Raw genomic sequence first — 15750 nt, forward strand, 5'->3', positions numbered from 1 at the left:
TAAATTTTAACTATGTATTTATAATGGGAAATAAGCCACAATATTATTAAAAAATGATTTTTATTAACGTTTCGACGCCCAAATCGGGTGTCGTTGTCAAAATACAAAATACTACTAACATAAACAAAAATGTTGTTGCTTAGTAAAAAAATTCTTCTAATAATTTATTTAATTTGACTCATTTATATCGACAATTCAGATACATAATAATATGATACATTTTAAAGTAGAAGATTTTAAAATGATATTGTCAATATTTATGAGTTGCGTTCCTGGGACGACTTTACTGAAAGATAGTTCATTCGATTACATGAAATCAACCCCAACTCAAGAATATCCGTCACAAAAAAATCATAGCATGTGATCTGTCTTTAAAAAGACAACCACATGCAACGGTGACATTAAAATTCTCGCGTTAGAGATCTCATAGTAAATCACAAGGGAAAACCAGGAAAAACCTCGTGATACTATCCCGACATCGTAAGTATTTGGTCTTACATTTAATTTACTCTCAAAATTAATACCAAATTCTGACTTTACTATAATTTTGTTTAAATTATAAATAATATCAATAATACATGGATATATAAGTAATACTAAAATATAAAATATGTACTAACTCGACTATTGACTTACTAATTGTGGTATTTTCTTTCTATTGACTTCCTCTTTCAGTATGGGTATCCACATCCTACTGCATTATACTGAGGAATTTGCGACACAATTGGTTTCGTTTAGCATAATTAGAGCCGGTTCTTTGATTTTTCTCTTTTTACTATCTGTTTCTTTCAGGACTATACTTGAATCTCTCCACTGAACTCTATGTTCATTATCCCATGCGTGTTGACATATTTGAGATCTATCAAATTCTCTATTTTTAATATAAGATTGATGTTCACTTATTCTAACGTTTAATGGTCTTGATGTTTCACCTATATAAAACTGTTCGCATTCACAAGGTATTTTATAAATACAATTCTTTGTCCTTTCTTGTTCACTGTTAGGTTTAGTTTTAGATAGAATAGATCTCAATGTGTTGGTTGTTTTGAATGTTGTTGAAATGTTGAATTTATTTCCTATTGTTTTAAGTTTCTCGGATAGTCCATTTATGTATGGTATTGATATTTTCCTCGTATTATTTCTTGTGAATGTTGTAGGATCCCGTTCTATGTTGTTCTGTTCCATTCGATCCAATCTTGACAATTCCTTATTTATAAACGATAAAGGATAATCATTTTTTAATAAAACAGATGTTAAGAATTATTTTTCTTCTAAAAATGAATTTTCGTTAGAACAAGTAATTTTGGCTCTATCATATAAGGATTTTATGATTCCCTTTTTAACGTTGATGTTGTGATTTGATTTGTAATTGAGATATCTGTTGGTATGAGTTGGTTTTCTATACACTTGAGTCTCATATCCAGTATCCTTCTTTGAGACTAAAACATCGAGGAAAGGCAGGGTGTTATATTCCTTTTCCATTGTAAATTTTATTGTGTCTTCTTGATCGTTTATAATATTCAGGAATGTATCCAACAATTCTGATCTATGAGGCCATATTGAAAACACATCATCTACATATCTCCACCATACAGTGGGTTTTGTTTAGAAATGATATTAGTTTCGAAATCCTCCATAAATATATTAGCCAATAATGGAGATAAAGAGGAGCCCATTGCTAGACCAAACAAAATTTTGTTTATAAAATTCATTATTTAGTTGAAAATAGGTATTATTAGTACATAATGTCAATAACTCCATTATAGCTGATACATTTAGTCTTGTCCTAGTTGTCAATGTATCATCATTCTTTAATTTCTTTTTGATTATGTTTAAAGTTTTATCTAATGGCACATTTGTAAATAAACTGTTTATGTCAAAACTTACTAAAATATTATTTGGATTAAACTCAATAGTTGATAATTTGTTTAAAAAATGTTTTGTATTTTTTATAAATGTGTCATCATTATTAGCAAATGGTTTTATAATGTTTAATAAAAATTTTGATAGTTCACTACAAGGAGAACTGATGGTACTACAAATGGGTCTAAGTGGTATGTTCGCTTTATGAATTTTCGGCACTCCATAAAAATGTGGTGACTTACTGTAATGAGGTGTCATTAATTTTCTTTGATAGTATGTTAGATCATTTTTAAATTTGAATAAAGTTCTATAGATTTTGTTTTCCAGTGTTTTCGTTGGATCCTTCGTTAATTTGGTATAAGGCCCATTTGTAATTAGATCTGTAATTTTGTCCTCATATTGTATTTTATCCATTATTACAGTTGCATTTCCTTTATCCGCTGGTAGGATCGTTATGGAATCATCATTTTTTAAAGTTTTTAAAGCTTTCATTTCCTCTTTACTGATGTTCTGTTCAATTTTATTTGTCTTTTCCAATTCAAGTTTACATAGTACCCTATACTGTTCTTTTTCATAAGTTGGTAAACACTGGGATATTTTTTCCACTGAACTAATTATGTCTAATTTTGGAATAGATGGATGAGTAATAGCATAGTTTAAACCCTTTGACAATACCAAATTCTCCGTTGCATTTAACTGTCTATTTGATAGATTGACAACAGATATAAATGAGTCAAATTAAATAAATTATTAGAAGAATTTTTTTACTAAGCAACAACATTTTTTTTATGTTAGTAGTATTTTGTATTTTGACAACGGCACCCGATTTGGGCGTCGAAACGTTAATAAAAATCATTTTTTAATAATATTGTGGCTTATTTGCCATTATAAATAGTTAAAATTGTAAAAATGCCACAAGAAAATTTTCAGAACAACATTGAAAAATAAATATCAACCTATACTCAGTCCGGTCGAATATACGTGTAAAATTTAATAAAAATCTAAAAAATATTTAAATGGCTATTAAAAAATAATGGTTGGAGATAGAAAAGTGAAAAATTAGGGTTGTATGTATCTTTACGTTCCACATCATATAATATTAAAAAAAGGGTTTGTCCGAAGAAATAGAAAAAAATATCAGGGGGCAACCCCCCTTATGACCTACGGGTATGAAAAACAGATAACAACCTATTCTTAGAGCTGCCGAATACACGTCTACAATTTCATAAAAATCGGTCAAACCGTTTCGGAGGAATATGGCAACTAACACTGTGACCAGAGACTTTTATACATATAGCTGTAAATATTTTGGTGGCTACTAAAATGACTATATAAAACCGTATAAACCTTCCCTGAACTTTTGCAAACAATTCAACATCAAAATTAGCCAAATTGGTCCAGCCATTCCTGAGTTTTAGCGAGACTAACGAACAGCAATTGATTTTTATATATAAGATTATGTAAAGAACCACCTTTATCTCAGTATGTCCACCTACAGCGTCTTCAATGGACAGGCCATGTATTTATGTAGGATGGAAGAAAACAGGCTTGCAAAAAACTGTTGATTGCAAGAATGCATGAGAAAACATTGGGAAAAAAAAAAGTAATAGGAGGCTTATGTGGATGAGGACACGAGAAATCTTGGCAGTCGATTGTGGAAGAGAAGAGCTGCAAACCTTATGGAAGGAGAGATTTGAAGAGGCAAGTCAGGGCTCTAACTGGGCTGTGGAGCTATAGGATGTAGTAAACCTACGCAGAAGCTTCTTCTTCTTCTACGGCACTACAGCCCAAATTGAGCCTTGGCCTCCTTTATTTTTTGCCTCCAGCCTTCCTTGTCTGTGACTGCTCTTCTCCATACACGGACTCCTAAAAGGGCTTGTGCGTCGCTGTTTACTGTGTCTTCCCAGCGCTTTCTTGGCTTTCCAACCGATCTCTTTCCCTGCATTCTAGCATTCAGTGCTCTTTTTGGTAGCCTATCCTCTCCCATTCTTATCACATGTCCGTATCGCAATCTTTGTATTCCTATGAAGTCTGACAGGGGTGCTTTCTTATAAAGTTGATAAAGTTCGTTGTTGTATCGACTTCTGAAGATTCCGTTTTCCCTCACAGGTCCTAGTATTCTCCTCAGTACTTTCCTTTCGAATGTGTCGAGTTTGTTTTTGGATGTTTCTTTCAGGACCCAGGTTTCACTGCCATATCATGTTATTGGTCGAATTAAAGTTTTATAGATTCTCATCTTTGTATTTCGGTGGACACTTTTAGACCGAAATATATGGGAGAGGGTAAAATAAGCTCTGTTTGCCTGCTTTATTCTCTTCCGTATTTCTCCATCTTCTGATCCGTCGGCATATATTTCTACTCCCAGGTATGTAAACTTTCCAACCGTTTCAACGTCATCTTCATGTATAATGTTTTGTGGGACTATATTTCTTCTCGTCTGAGTCATTATTTTTGTTTTTTCTGTGTTAATTTCCAAACCTAGCAATTTTGTTTGTGTTTTTAACTCTGCGTATGTTTCTGTGCTCCTGTTGATGTTCTACTCATAATATTAATATCATCGGCATAAGCGGCCAGTTGAACGGTTCGGTTGGTCAGTAGGTTTCCTCGTCCAGTTTGCATTTGCCTAACCGCATACTCCAGTGCCAGGTTAAACAATGTTGGGGCCCCTGCTTTAGTCCCTGCGAACTTTTGAAAAAGTCTGTCCGGTGGTTTTGTATTCGTACACATGCCTGAGTTTCATCCATTGTGGCTTTAATGAGTCTTAATGGGCTCGCAGAAGCTTAGCTACATCGTTTCTGTAATTTTGAAATGTTTTTATCCTAGATAAGAAGGGAACGTGATCTATGAACCCTCATCCTTTACCTGAATTTTGAACCAGTGATCGACCTAACGAATTATACAGAATGAGACTGGCTACGTAATTTTCTCTTAAAGCGAAAAAGTGACTGATATTTAAAAACAAGTACAGATTGTGATACAGACCTGGAAATTCGCCGCAAGAGACTATGGACCAAAAAATGAATGGGTCATAGCTCTAATAAATGTAGAGAACCAGAAGAAAAATTAAAAACTTATATTTTTTTACCATATTTACTTGTTGCACAATAAAATAAAAAAATCTTAAAAACAGGTTTAAGACACTGCTCTATTCAATGTTTACAATTATCTTCATTATTAATGTTTGCGTGTCGTTAGATAAACATTATTTTTTATCTTTGTAATGTGGAACCCGAATAACAAATATGAAACAATTGCGTCAGATGTAATCTTCAAACAAAAACGTAACAATTTACATGTTGCTTCACTGATTATGGAGAAATGCAAAATATATCTTTATGAATGATGAGTTTATTAAATTTACACCCATAATCGTATTACTCGTAATTTTGAGGCAAGTTTTTCGACAATAGATACGAAAAAAGAAAAACAAAGACTATTCAATTTTGCATGATTAACAACATGAGAAAAAACATGACCCATGGCGGAATTGTACACATAATAGTTTATACTTTTAGTTAACTGACCTTCACGGTTAGAATAAATATTTAAATAGTATAAACTTGTGATTTTTTGGTAAAAAAGATTAGTACTGAATGTATAATTAAGAGAACCGCGTTAGGTAAGTGTAATATTCAATTTTTATGGTAAATAAGTGGAGCGAGTAGCATAAAACATCAAAATTCAAAATCATTCGATACTTGATGACTAAGACAGTGGACAGACATATAAGAGGAGAAGTATACTGTTTTTGTAAATAGACGCAGTAGTTTAGTACATCACCGCTAGGATGCGCAGTTTAGTCGATTTAAACAGAAAATAATATAAGAAAATGATTGTTTTATAATTTTCTTCGATTAGTACTGTCAGAGTTGAATAACCCTTCTTGTAAAATTTGTTGATAATGTGAACATTAATATATAAAAGTATTTTTTCTTGTTTCTTAATCCTAGTTTGTATTTTTGTCATGATTTTACATACCTAAAGTTGGTAGTAATTCTGAAGCCTTGCCTGTCAAGTTTTGATGTTATGATTGGTAGTTTTTAAATGCGAAACAATTAAATAGGCCAATCAAAGAGGGGTTAAATTTTATTTGATAAGAATTGAGATGTTGAAGTTTAAAGTTAAACATTCATAGAATACTTTTCTAAATCATATACATACCTATATAACGAGTAACAGATGTCGCTATTAATTATTATAAATGTATTAGCACATTCACTGAATAAAATAAAAAATAAAATAGGGAATAATCTGCACAGTACAAGTAATCAAAGATATACAGAGTGGGCCAAATAAAAGTGTCCACTTCGATACTTGGCAGTATTTATTAGATTTTAAGGAAATGACGAAACAGGTCGATTTTTGATCTACAGGGGACACATTTTTACGGTACATACATCTGTCATTTGTCAACCCCCTCCCTTCCACATCCCCCACACCTTATTTTTAAATAGAGAATAGGGGTCTTGTGCTAGCTCATTTGAAAGGTTATTCAATTTTCTATTCAGTAATATTAACATTGGCATAATTATTTGTACAGGGTGTCCAATAAAAAATTATTTTAAATTAAATTAATTGACACATAAGAAGAATGTATGTAATTTATTTAACTCAAAATACATTCTACTACTGACAGAAAACAGAAAAAAATGTTTATTTGATGAATAAACATTGTTTGTTGCTTAAATTCAATATTCAACCTACCAAGAGGCAGATGGGTGAAACATTGAAATTAAGCAAAAAGCCATGTTTTTTTATCAAAAAACATTTTTTTCTGTTTACAGCAGTAGAACGTATTTTGAATTAAATAAATTACATACATTCTTCTTTTTGTGTCAATTAATTTAATTTAAAAAAATTCTATAAAAAATTATGTTTATATTACTGAATAGAGAATTGAATAACCTTTCAAATGAACTAGCACACGACCCCTATTCCCTATTTACAAATAAGGGGTGGGGGATGTGGAAGGGAGGGGGTTGACAAATGACAGATGTATGTACCGTAAAAATGTGTCCCCCCTAGATCAAAAATCGACCTGTTTCGTCATTTTCTTAAAATCTAATAAATACTGCCAAATATCGAGGTGGACTCTTTTCTTTTTCCCACTCTGTATAATTGGAAACACTAACACTGAAAATTAAATCCAAACAGAAGAGAATGGCTATTTTAGGAGGCACATGCTTAACAGTGGACGAAACTTTCTGGATTATAATTTCACTTAGTTCTTTATTTATGTTGTAGATCATAAACCATTTTCTCAGAAAAACTTTTAGGCATCCTATTGGTTTCCCTTGCTTTCCTGCCTTTTTGTAATGTATTCCTGATTTTACCTTGTTTATTCCTTTCGTTGATGATAAATACAAGTTCTCTAATGTAGATGTCGGATAATCTAGCATCATAAAACATAATTTTTCGCCATATTCAGCAGAAGTGCTTCTGACACTAGTTTCGTACTGTTTAGCGTTCATCATCTTCAGGTAGATAAATACACATACTTTCGAGAGAAAATGGAGAAGTATATTTCCGTTAAACGCGTATTATAGTCGGTTCGCTAAACTCAGACACAACTGGCTAATGATTTTAGTCAGTAATTTTGCCAATTTGGCAAAATTGGCAAAAAAAAATAATTACTAAATAGTTAATAATAATTACTAAATAAATGATTTTATTAACGTTTCGACGCCCAAATCGGGTGTCGTTGTCAAAATACAAAAGATATTAATGAATTAAACAAAAATGTTGTTGATTAGTAAAAATTATTAGAAGAATTTTGTTACTAAGCAACAACATTTTTGTTTAATTCATTAATATTTTTTGTATGTTGACAACGATTCCCGAAACGTTAATAAAAAAATCGTTTTTTTAGTAAAATTGTGGCTTATTTCCCATCAAAACTAGTTAATTGCAAAAATGCCACAAGAAAATAGCTTCAGAACAAAATTACTAAATAATTAGTAATTGTGCCAATTTTGGCAAAATTGGAAAAAAAAAGCAAAAAAATTACCTACTAAAATCACTAGCCAGCTGCGTCTGAGTTTAGCGAACCGACTATACACCTAAATTGCGAATTATATACCTAAAAAAATAAAAATAATTCTAATTCTCTGATGTTTGAATAGTTTAAAAAGAATATGAAAAAAAATAACATATTTCTAATATTTTTAGTATGCACTAAAAAATCAGAAAATAATTTATAAAATTGATTTTGTTGTTAATTATTCACCTAAAATTATCGTTTTTAAAATTTGTATGACAATAATTTACTCGTGAAACCTTTTTCGTTTTTTTTTTGTAAATTGAATTTTACTTTAAACCTTTTTTTACTTATGTAAATTGAAAACTTTAAAGATTTGCTTTATGTGCTACACTTAATGATTTACATACGCTAGTAATACTGGCAATATTAACAAGAAACATAACATATTAACGCTATTATGTACAGTTAATGGCTAACAAAAATATTTATCTATATATAGGGTGAGGCAGATAACTGGCCTATTAGAAATATCTCGAGAACTAAAGGCAACAGAATCATGAAAATTGGAATAAAGGGGTTTTGAAGGATGATCTATTAAATGTTAAAATATTTTCATCTCTTTGCAACTTCCGGTTATACCGGAAGTTGCTTATAACTTCGTTTTTTTAAATGGGACACCCTGTATATTTTTACATTTTTGGATTCACTTCGATGTCTTCTTTCTTAAAATATAAGGTTTTGTAATATTATACAGGGTATTTTAAAAGATAATTACGTTTTTTTATTAATTTCGTAGTAATATTCACACCCTGTAGAATTGTAGTAGTTTGACATCTAGACCTCTACTTACGTTCAAATGATTTTTAATATACTCTACTATTGTTAAGAATCGTTAGTATAGCTAAATTTTTAATTTTAGTATACAGGGTTGGTCGAAACTCGGAATGAGTATTTTCTGAGTTTTCTTAAATGGAATACCCTGTATTTTTGTATTGTAGTGAAATGATATTTTATAGTACTTTTTTATTTCTTAAGCATTCCCTATACCTAACTGCTTTAATTTGTGAGTTATTGGTGATTCAAGCTAAACATTAATTGCAACAAAAAATACGTAAAATTTTATTAGGTTGGCCGTGAAAATACTCAATCCCAAATAATTTTTCAGAAATAAATACATATTAATCCAGACTGGTCCTTAAAATTACCAATAATGGTTTAGCTATCGAAATACCTACTTAGTTAAGATTGTTGGTGCGATTAACAATTAAGCCCAAATTAAAGCAGTTAGGTATAGGGAATGCTTAAGAAATAAAAAAGTACCATAAAATATCATTTCATTACAATACTAAAATACAGGGTGTTCCATTTAAGAAAACTCAGAAAATACTCATTCCGAGTTTCAACCAACCCTGTATACTAAAATTAAAAATTTAGCTATACTAATGATTCTTAACAATAGTAGAGTATATTAAAAATCATTTGAACGTAAGTAGAGTTTTAGATGTCAAACTACTACAATTCTACAGGGTGTTAATTTTGCTACGAAATTAATAAAAAAAACGTAATTATCTTTTAAAATACCCTGTATAATATTACAAAACCTCATATTTTAAGAAAGAAGACATCGAAGAGAATCCAAAAATGTAAAAATATACAGGGTGTCCCATTTAAAAAAACGAAGTTTTTCCATTCCGGTATAACCGGAAGTTGCAAAGAGATGAAAATATTTTCATTTAATAGATCATCCTTCAAAACCCCTTTATTCCAATTTTCATGATTCTGTTGCCTTTAGTTCTCGAGATATTTCTAATAGGCCCTTTATTTGCCTCACCCTGTATAGGTCTGGATCCCGCGTATGGAAAAAAAGTTGATTAATAGCAAGCTGAAAATTTGTTAATAGCTTAAGGGTGTCTAGTCGGACAAACTTTGATATATGGGAACACTGGAACAGGGGGAAGTTTTAATTATTGTGAAACAGATTAAAAATTTGGAACGGTCAGACCACGAAAACGGCATAGGTCTGGATCCCGCGTATGAAAAAAAAGTTGATTAATAGCAAGCTAAAAATTTGTTAATAGCTTAAGGGTGTCTAGTCGGACAAACTTTGATATATGGAAACACTTGAACAGGGGAAGTTTTAATCGTGGAACAGGTTAAAAATTTGGAAGGGTCAGACCACGAAAACGGCACATGTATTTTGTCCGACAGAACAGACTTAAACTCTCCGAATAGAGATTAAACTCTCTTGCAAAAATCAGTCTGCTATTTATCACCAAATGGACGTTTTAATGAGTGGAACATGTAGAGTATGTCAAATGACAGGAATTATGACAGGTGATAAATAGCAGTCTGATTTTTGCATGAGAGTTTAATCTCTGTCCGAAGAGTTTAAGTCTGTTCTGTCGGACAAAATAAATGTGCCGTTTTCGTAGTGTAACCGTTCCAAATTTTTAACCTGTTCCACAATTAAAACTGCCCCTGTTCCAGTGTTCCCATATATCAAAGTTTATCCGACTAGACAACCTTAAGCTAGTAACAAATTTTCAGCTTGCTATTAATCAACTTTTTTTATACGCGGAATCCAGACCTAATACAATAAAAATAAAGATATTAGTTGTGAAAAAATATTTGTATAATAAAAATGACTTTGAAAATCACAAATCGGTGCAATATTACAATTAGTTCAGTCGTCACATACAAAAATACCGCTGAACCTGTAAAAATCATACGAACAGGCTGAATTTTGGGATTCTAAAAAATATGCAAAAAAGTTTGCCATTCGTAACCTCGAGCCTTCCTCTAAAACCCCTCGCTTCAAGCGTTGTTTCTGAGAGAACCGTTCCTTCTACACAAAAAGTAGGTACATACTAATAAACATTTTGGGTCCAAATTTTCTCAGCTACATATGTTTGAAACATTTTTTTACAGTGTACAGATTTCCCATTCCCTACGAGGGCGGTTTAAGGGGGAAACCCGGGGATATACAGTGCGCCCATAAAGTAACGTATAAATTCATTATTTTGTAAACCAGCAACTTTCAGTAAAAATCCCGAAACAGGTAGATTTTTATTTTTAGATTACGATTTTTTGGCATATACATCACACTAGTGACGTCATCCATCTGGGCGTAATGACGTAATCGATGATTTTCTTAAATAGGAATAGGGGTCATGTGATAGCTCATTTGAAAGGGTATTTAATTCTCTATTCACTAATATAAACATTAACATAATTATTTGTACAGGGTGTCCAAAAAATATTTTTTTCAAATTAAATTAATTGACACAAAAAGATGACTGTATGTAATTTATTGAATTCTAAATACATTTTACTGCTGTTAGAAAGCAGAAAAAAATTTATTTGAGAAATAAACATTGATTTTCGCTTAAACGAAATGTTCAAACTGCTAAGGGGCAGGTGGGTGGCAGCTTTAACCTTGAATTTAAGCGAAAATCAATTATTTTGTCAAATAAAATTTGTTTTCTTTCTTTTCTGACAACAGAAAAATGTATTTTGAATTAAATAAATTACATGCATTCTTCTTTTTGTCTGAATTAATTTAATTAAATTTTTTTTGAACACCCTGTATAAATAATTATGTCAATGTTTATATCAGTAAATAGAGAATTTAATACCCTTTCAAATGAGCTATCACTTGACCCCTATTCTCATTTAAAAAAATCATCGATTACGTCATCACGTCCAGATGGATGGCGTCACTAGTATGATATAAATGCCAAAAAATTGTAATTTAAAAATAAAAATCGACATGTTTCAGGATTTTTCCTTAAAGTCGCCGCTTTACGAAATAATGAATTTATGCGTTACTTTGTGGACGCACTGTACAACAGACATTCTCGTTTTTATACAGTAACAACACAACAAAATCAGTTCCATTTCATGGATCTCAAGTAATGACGTAACTGCATTTTTAACGTAAATACACTTGATTTGACGGTTGTACAGCCATGTTGCCACATCTAAAAACGTTTATAACAACCGGAAATAACAATTAAACATACTAACTGATACATAACACTTTTTATAATAATTTAATAGACTAAATCGGAAAAAATATGTGCCTTACGGGAAAAACTGCATGTTATAGTACTAACAGGGTGGTATAGACGGTGATGTATCTGTGCAGGGTATTATGGTAAAGACGGGGATTCCTCCAGTAGCGAGACCAGTAAGCAGGAAGACGAAAGCGGTACCAGTGACGCGAAAATCGGGAGCAAAAGCAACATCCATTTTTCTGTCGGCGATGAAGGGTAAGTTTTTGTTTCTTGAGCTATTGATTTAACTGTTATATGTGTGGGTTTTTGTTGTCCTGTTCTGTGCAGATTACAAGTAAACGAAATCAATTGTCAAACGTATAAATAGAAGACAATTCTTTATGTTTAGATTATTTCACAATATTGCATCATTTTATACCGTTTTAAAAGATGAAGCCAAAAATAATGACTTGACCAAACTTTGACAGTTCTTGGTAGGGGCCATTTAAAATTGCCTAGTCCTACTATAAATGTATCACTCCTCTATCGACCAATTTAGTAACCTTCTCCAATATTTACTTATTTTGTTAGTTCAGTGTAATACATCCAATGTTTTAGTAGTGTGTTAGTCCAGTAATGCATCCAATGTTTTGGTAAAATCTAAATAGAAAATTGTGTGTTATTCTAGAAAGTTGATTTGAGATTTGTTTAACATTGTAGTACAGTAGGAATGCAATTTGGTTTTAATCGGATTATTAAGTTTTTCAACAGTTCTAGGTACCTAATTATATACAATGATGAGTTTTTAGTGTGGCATTCGTCGATAATTCTGTTACGGTACAGAATATCAAAAAAAAATATTTAGAAAAAATGTAGGCAATGATATTCTCCAGACTTGAACAAAATATGCCGAAATCTACACTTGTTTTATCTAGGTTCATGTTTAACCCTCCGTTAGTCGCGCGGTCTACAATCGTAGACCACTCTCCTTTAAGTGGTCGCTATTTGCAGAAAAGTGCACATAATCCCCCATCCCGCTTAGTAGCTGTCACTAATACTTCCAACTTACTCTTCAGTTTGCTAAACGCCGCCGATCTATTAGCATTATTTTTTTACCATTATTCAAAGAGCACTGGTCTACAACCGTAGACCGCGCGACTAAGCGCGTTCCAGTTTTTAGCTGTATATATAAAGCTAATATGTAGCCTGCTGTGTATATAAAGCTAATAACATGAATGAAAAAGTTTCAAGAAGCGACTTCATTGAAAACTTAGCATGGGAACTAATCAAACCGCAAATTGAATATGGATCAACTATACCTTCCCTGCTAAGAGAACTTAGACGACGAGCTCGCGTACTGCTCGGAGTTCAAAAAGTCATACTTCCTCCCCCTAATATTCCAACAAATTACGTGGGACGATGTTGTATTTGTGCACGAATTTGCAATATGTCAACAAGAACGGCAAGTCAAAGATGTGACAAATTTGCAAACAAGGATCATCTCAGGGATATTTGCACTGAATGTTTGACGGACTAAAATTGTGCCACTTTTAGCATTTAATAGTTTTGTTATTTTTTTAATTTTTAGTTGTATTCTTTATAATTCATCCCTATTGTTCATTCTAGAAGTTCAAAGATAAAAAATATTTGTGTTTTTTACTAGATTGAGCTTATTTTTGTGACCATTTTCATTTACTTGCGAATAAAGACCCAAAAAATTATGACCTCGTTTTTAATTTTACCACTGTCAAAATGAGAAAAGCCAAGGAACAAAACATATCTAATATCAAAGTACGGACATAAATAAACATGTTATTAACCATGAATTTGTTAATTTTGTCAAAATCCGGTATTATACGACAAAAAACAATTTGTCTACAATCGTAGACCGCGCGACTAGGCTCGTCAGCAATAACCGCGCGCCTAACGTAGGGTTATGCCCTAATCTATGCATGCTGCATAAACTTCTTGAACTAGTTTCTGTAGATCATCAATATTCTCCGATATAAACACAGTATCGTCTGTATCTTTCCGCCTAATTTTCTTCTACTATTTCTAAAGATGTCTTATCTGAGTCTTCAATCTATAATTATTTAGTCATCCATTCTTGAAGGATGTTGTTTTAGTTGTAAGTTTTAGGGTAGTATTTAACACTTTTATGCTTCTGTAGTTTTCTGACTAGTTCGATCCCTTTTTTTAATAATAGAATTAGTTCGCTCGTTCTCCATTCTTCCGGTATTTTCTTATGTTTTATGATTTTATTAATTAATATTGTTAATTGTTTTATCATGGCTGCTCCACAATATTTCATTAATTCGTTTGGTAATCCGTCTTTACCTGCAGCTTTTCTGTTCTTCAGTTTTTTGAGTGTTTTTCTAACTTCTTGTGTATTTATATTAACTTCTTCATTTGTAGATACTTCTGATGATTCCGGTTCTGGCGTCATTTGTTCTTCCTCCACGTAGAGCTTTTTTAGATAGTCAATCCATGTATCCTTTTTTATGTGTTTTGATTCTATTAGTTCCTTTACCTCCGTTCTTCTTTCCTCTATGCAGCGCCAAATTTTTTTTGTACACCATAAAAATCATGTTCCATTTCTTTCGGAAAATGTTCCCAATGATAATTTTTTTTATTCTACTTTACTCTGGGCTAATTAGCAAAATACAAGGAAAAGTTATTTACCAGCAATTTTATTGCTTTAATCGAATCTTATTATTGTATGTATTAATAATATAGATATGCAAAGTCCGCAGATAGTGTGCTACTTTTTTTATAAACAAAATGCCGCCAGAAAATAGTGTTTTTTTCAATTTTTGCTCTATAACTCCAAAGATTTTAACTTTAGACCAAAAACATCCAAATAAAAATTCACCTCAATTAAATTCTGCATAGAGACGTGTTTTTTCCGATTAACTTCGACGAAAACTTTCCCCGGAAAAAGCGGGTTTTTCCAACAAAATCTTTAATTTTCAACTAAACTTTTAGATAAGTAGTTGTTAATCAATAATTAAATAACTTGGTAACGTAAAGCCCTTTCCGTATATATTATAATTCCAGAAGTCTATTTAAATTGAATGAACAGTTTAGCAGCAATTAAAATGTTAATTAAAAATTTACGGTCGCTATAATAACGACAATAATTATGATGCATAAGAATAACTATGATTTTTTCATAAAAAGACACTATACCTATCTAATGTACTTTACAGAATTGAAATTGGACTATTTAAGCGGCCTCAGGAATATTTTAAAATTATAAACAATTTTTTGGTTTATAAACAAATAGAATATCTCGGGAAATTTTAAACTAAGTTAAATTGTGAAAACGCTATTCAAAAGACAGCGGCAGGACGCTTCTTTTAAAAGAAAAAACGTTTAATTATGATGAGTGGTTCCTGAGATACAACCGGTCAAAGTTGGCCGGAATTTACGGCAAAGATATAAACAATAGGATCATAATTTTTAAGCCATCACCTTTTTATTTTTGTCCTCTTTCTCCACACCAATTTTCATATCTTTAAAATCCTCATAACATATATTATTATAATAAAAACTATCGATAATACGTGTGAAAATTGCCAAAAATAGCAAAATTCCAATCCAAAATTAGGTTGGAGAAAATGTAACCCTCAAAGTTCAAAATCGGTATACGTTAACAAAATGCATTTTCTCGGCTTCCCATGGAGCAATTTCCTTCATTCTTTTTTTGTTCCCTAATAACTCGAGTAGAGCCATCGAACTAATGCATTATTAAATGTCAAACTTGCTTTTGTTTTGTTATAATAGATTAATTTATTTATAAGAACAGAAAATTACATATTTTTTCCAGTTGTAGGCTTTTTTTTTAGATAAACTTACTACAAGTGTACCTTTTAAAGTTAAAAACATAAATATTCTCATTTGAAAGCTGTA

General features: G+C 31.5%; 1 protein-coding gene across 3 annotated transcripts in view; it reads left to right on the forward strand.

Moving 5' to 3' along the window:
• Positions 1-15750, forward strand: part of LOC126887968 (stromal interaction molecule homolog) — a 149322-nt gene that overhangs the window by 116964 nt on the left and 16608 nt on the right. For 2 of the 3 annotated variants that reach the window (XM_050655927.1, XM_050655928.1), the window contains one exon: positions 11991-12114. The exons of the other annotated variant lie outside the window; for it this stretch is intronic. In XM_050655927.1, coding sequence (XP_050511884.1) covers positions 11991-12114 — 124 coding nt within the window. The remainder of the gene's footprint in view (positions 1-11990; positions 12115-15750) is intronic. 3 annotated transcript variants of the gene reach the window in all.

The sequence above is a fragment of the Diabrotica virgifera genome, chromosome 7 (genome assembly GCF_917563875.1).
Source record: "Diabrotica virgifera virgifera chromosome 7, PGI_DIABVI_V3a".
Lineage (NCBI taxonomy): Eukaryota > Metazoa > Arthropoda > Insecta > Coleoptera > Chrysomelidae > Diabrotica > Diabrotica virgifera.